The sequence below is a fragment of the Anarrhichthys ocellatus genome, unplaced genomic scaffold (genome assembly GCF_004355925.1).
Source record: "Anarrhichthys ocellatus isolate YVR2014 unplaced genomic scaffold, GSC_Weel_1.0 scaffold2374, whole genome shotgun sequence".
Taxonomy (NCBI): domain Eukaryota; kingdom Metazoa; phylum Chordata; class Actinopteri; order Perciformes; family Anarhichadidae; genus Anarrhichthys; species Anarrhichthys ocellatus.
In genome coordinates, this window is record NW_022282348.1 from 1 (window position 1) to 5,565 (window position 5,565).

The 5,565-nt window shown below is 38.5% G+C and overlaps 1 protein-coding gene across 1 annotated transcript; it reads left to right on the top strand.

The window, feature by feature from the left end:
• Positions 1-6: 6 nt before the first annotated feature.
• LOC116378306 (rho GTPase-activating protein 15-like) lies at positions 7-2,950 on the top strand. Its single transcript, XM_031840153.1, has 2 exons — positions 7-260; positions 806-2,950. The coding sequence occupies exons 1-2, from the start codon at positions 133-135 to the stop codon at positions 981-983; spliced, it is 306 nt and encodes a 101-aa protein (XP_031696013.1). The 5' UTR covers positions 7-132; the 3' UTR covers positions 984-2,950.
• Positions 2,951-5,565: the final 2,615 nt, after the last annotated feature.

Consider the following 5,565-nt stretch of genomic DNA (forward strand, 5'->3'; position numbering starts at 1 on the left):
GGCCATTACAACCACTGAGACTGGGGGCCATTACAACCACTGAGACTAGGGGACATTACAACCACTGAGACCGGGGGACATTAAAAACCACTGAGACCGGGGGACATTTATATAATTAAAATTACTAAAACCATGTGTGTTTATTTCCCTGCAGAGGTCCAGGACTACAGCCTGAAAGTCTCCTACATGAAGGACCTGGTTCGCTCTCTGCCTCTGCCGAACCACGACACCATGGAGCTGCTGTTCAAACACCTGCGCAGGTGAACAGCACCTCCAACCAGTCACAGCACACACGGTGTTGACATGTTGGACGTTGACCTGAGGTGTTTGGGGGGACGATCCTCTCACTCCTGTACTCGGTCGTTGGGTTCATCTGGTCCGGACCAGGAGACAACATGATACTTATTGTTGTCTTTTAGTTCTTGTCTGGTTACTATTCACCATGAACCAAGAGGAGTAGACAGGTGTACTGGTAGTTTAGCTTCTGGAATCATTCTAAAATCACATAGCTGCCCTTATAAAGTCCTCCGGTTGGTTCGTCTGCTTTCACACCACAAACAGACCGCACCGGACCAGACCTGCCGTTTCAGGCGGTCTAGGTTTGGTTGTTTCGTCCACGTCAGCTCAAACAACTCGCACCTGAGACCTGAGTCTATTTTAGCGGAACCAAACAGGTTTAGTGTGAAAGCAGGCTCGGACTCTGTTCTGGTTCTGGTTCCAGTTCCACAGACATCTGACAACCATATCAGCCTTTTCAAACTTAAAGAGATGACTCACATTGTTGGGTTTGTCTCTCTCTCTGCAGGGTGATCGAGCACAAGGAGTCCAACAGGATGTCGGTTCAGAGCGTCGCCATCGTGTTTGGCCCCACGTTGCTTCGCCCTCAGACCGAGTCCGCCAATATGACGATCCACATGGTGTTCCAGAGTCAGATAGTGGAGCTCATACTCAACGAGTTCCACACCGTCTTCTCCCAGAGGTAGGGGGGAACCTCCTGGAGCTCCTCTGGAACCTCCCAGAACCCTGTGAGACCTCCTGCAAGCCCCCCAAACATTAGGAAACCTGCTGAAAGTCTTCCAAAGTGTCAGGGAACCTTCTCAAACTTTGAACCTAATCGTTACCTCGTCTCTGACCCAAGTTCACCGGAGATTGAACCTGGAATCTGCTGGCTACATGATGCCTCTTTCTAACTGCTGTGATGCAATGATCCAAGTAGAACTTGAGTGGAACCACTTAGAACCCTGAACTAGTTTTGAAACATTTGACAGCAGCCTTGCTCTTTTTTTTTTAAGGTAATCGACCAAATGGAAGATATATTCTTGCCACTTTAAATCCTCCAGACATCTCACTTTGAACAAGAACTCTTCCAACAAATTCCAGATCCTTCAGGAACTTTGTAGATCTCCAGGACTAAAAAATTATGACAGGGGATTACAACTGAAACCAGCAGGCTTCACCAGGTAGCTCTCTAACTACCGCACCTGAAATGGTCCCGGTAGAACCAGAGTGGAACCATCTAGAACCCTGGAGTGGTTTTGTTATTTTAAACTTGAGCCATTTTACAATTTAAAAGACCAACAAAAATTTGACATTTTAGCAACTTATAAAACCCACATCAGAGTTTTAAAAAGTGCCTGGTCATCAGAGTTTATTTGGGTAGAACCTGGAACCTGCCCTTTACCGACCACTAAATATCACTGGTAGAACTTGAGTGGAACTATGTAGAACCTTGGACTCATTATGACACTTGTGAACAAAATTAATTCTCTCACTTTGAGGAACAACTCTCCCAAAACCTTCTAGAACTCTTTAAAAATCACCTCCTTTTTTAAATTGGGTTGACATTTAAATTCCAGGGGTGTTGAAGCTGTTGAGTACATAACACTCTCATCACAAGGCCACCAAGCCGTATGCACCACAGTAAGACCCTGAATTGAACCACCTTGAACCCTGGACTGGTTCTGAAACCTTAACCAGCACCGCCACTTTGCTTTCAAGGCAACAGACCAAACAAAACACTGAATAGAACCCAGAACCCAACATCTCAGAGTGAGAACTATCCAAACAGGTTCCAGATTCTTTTGGAACCTTGTATAACTCTGGAACCAAACATCACCTGACCCAGGTGGAACCACCTAATCCACTGGTTCTAAAATGAGAGGATTCTCCAGAACCTTCAGAACTCTGGACCTCCGTGACCCGTCCGTCTCCAGTGATTCTGCCTGTGCTTTCCTGTTTTTAAGGAAAGTTCCAGTCTCAAAGTTCACACACTTTCTCTAGAACGACCTCAAATGTTCTATGAAGTAGTCATGTTCTCATAGACTTCTATACAATCAGAGGAGTCGCCCCCTGGTGGACACTAGAGAATGCAGCTTTAACACATGAAGCTTTTCTACATGTAGATGAACACTGGATCCTCTAAAACCACATTCCTACTGAAGTTTAATTCAAAGTTATAAATAAAGTCACAGATATGCACATAAAAGTCATTTTCTAGAATATGTTGATACCAAGTTTGTGTTTTAGTTTGAAATCAATAAGACTTAAGGCGCTGGATCACAATCAGTCACGTAGTGTTGTTTTCAAGAGAGACACAAAATAACACCACAGAAGAAGAAGAAGAAGCGCTTTGTCACAGGAAATGAGTCTTTGTGCTAAGCTAGGCTCAACACACCCTGGATCTAACTGTTAAAGTGTTTATCGTTGAATGTTAATAAGAATATAAAGTTGAGAGGACCCGGGACATTTCCCTGAGGGACTCCTCAAGTTATTAAAGACAGAAATCAGAGTTTTATGAGGGATGAATTTTACAGGAACATGTTTACTGTTGTTTGTTTGACAGGTGAATAGAAATGATAATCTGTATGTTTGATGTTATTGAGTTAATATGTATTACAGATATAGAACAAAGTACACATGGAAGATTAACAGATTAAATCAAATGAACTGATCTCTTTGTTCGGGAGTGTTTTCTGACTCATTTACTCTGAACTTCATAAACTCTTCAATGAATCCAGTTTATTTCCAGACGGAGTCTCAACCACAGCCGGAGCTTCATTAGTTACAAATGAACGACGGAGACAGTAAAGGTCTTCTGAGATATTTTTCACATGAATCTGAAATCTAAAGACCTGTTTACGCTCATTTCTACCGCCGACCGTCAGACCTCCAGGTGTCATCTCAGGTCAACTGATCAATCACAGACCTGGAGTCTCATTGATAAATGTTCTGAAAGAGTCGAACACAACTTCACAATCAAACGTGATCTATGAAAACAAAACTGACGGTAGAAAGAGATTAACTGATCAGAAATTCTGACTCATGAGAACACTTTTCAGATGATGAACTGAAGTCAGACTGAGAAGTTAAATGAGGCATCATTTCATATAATGCACATAGATATTAATGATGCCTCTCTTTTAACTTAACTTCATATCACATGTTACTTTACACTCATAGATTCTCTTTATCATTAACATTTAAACCAGCGTGTTTGTACTCGTGGAGACACTAGAAGTACATTTATATTATAACAGATATAAACCTCATCTTCATCACCTGCACATAAAGATTGTGTAAATTAACAAAGTGTGTAAATAAAGTCAGTGAGAGCTCTCGTACGATCACTTCATATCTTCATCATCAGTAATAATCATGTCATAAGAAAACATAAGTATATAAAGAAATAACTTGTGTTCACTTAGCAAACATCTTTTTTAATGATTCACTGATTGTGTCCATTTTATATCCATCTGACTGTTATATGTATATATATACATATATGTATATACATATATGTATATATATACTGTACATATACAGTATATACATATACTGTATGTATAGTATATATATCAGAATCAGAATCGGAATCAGCTTTATTGGCCATGTATGCTTACGCATACATGGAATTTGTCTCCGGTTTCCACTCCGCTCTCAATGTACAAACACAAATTTACAATAAACAAGACAATATATATATATAAAGAATAAAAAAGGGCAGCAAAAAAGTAGAACGGATGTAGGTATAGACATTTAGCGATATACAATATAAGTATAAATATATATTCAAGAGAAAAAGTGTATATATATATATATACATGTGAACATAAACCTATAGACAATGGCATGAATTATAAGTGGTGGTAATAGTGCAGTATAACTTATTTATTGTTTATGAGAGTGATGGCCAGTGGAAAGAAGCTGTTCCTGTGTCTGGTGGTCTTGGCGTACAGAGCCCTGTAGCGCCTACCAGAGGGGAGGAGTTGGAACAGCTTGTGTCCAGGGTGTGAGGGGTCTGCAGAGATCTTTCCATATATATATTAGTGCTGGGCAGCGATTACAATTTTGAATCTCATTAATCTCATTGTTATGCACAAAGTTCAATAATGAATTCTAAAGTAGTGTATTGTGCACTTTTATTTAAAAAGTAATGCTAATGAACAAAAGGTCAATAACATTTGGTTTAAACACTTTAAACACATCAGGTTCTTGTTAACAGCAGTATTCCCTTTACACAGTAGCAGTTATAATATTTCTTGTAAATCTCAACTGTAATCAAATCAAATATAAAACCAAAGCTATTTGCCACAGGGCATTAACGTTTTATCTAAAACAAGTTACCCTCAGAGTCCAGAGCCACGATCATGCGTCTTGAGGCTCATACGTGAAGTCATTCGTTGCATCCTAAGAACGTTCCTCAGACCGACATCTTCCACAACACTAACCTGCAGTTTGTCTCCACTTCTCTGTAGCATCTGTTAGCTTGTGTTGCTTTAGTTTATCTCTACTTCTCCCACACGCTGCATCAACATAGTCTGAAGACTTCCTCCACTGTTTGTTTGGGTGATTTGCTGCATCAACGGTGTGTATTGCATTTATAAAAAACTGCGTTAATGCGCGATAAAATAATTGTCGGCGTTAATTAATTAATGCGTTAACGCGATAATAACTTGTTAACTTGCCCAGCCCTAATTTATATATATATATATACATATATATATATATGTATATATATGTATGTATATATATATATATATATATGTATATATGTATGTATATATATGTATGTATATATATATGTATATATATATATATATGTATATATGTATATATATGTATTTATATGTTATAACAGATAAATGTATATATATATATGTATATATATATATGTATATATGTATATATATATATGTATATATATATATATGTATGTATATATATATACATATATATATGTATATATATATATGTATGTGTATATATATATGTATGTATATATATGTATATATATATGTATTTATATGTTATAACAGATAAATACTACAGTGACACTTTGATGTGTTATGATTTATTATTTGCACAAATAGAATTTCACAACCTGACAATAAGAAACATTACAAACATTACAACATTACATAATTCATGCTAACATGCTAACATGGTCCAGCAGGCGGCAGCACGAGGACAGAAGAACAGAGGTGTAGTTCCTCTTCAGTCCAGCGGCGGCAGCACTGAACCGCTGAGCTCCATCCACAAAGAAGAAGAAACAACGAGCCGTGTGAA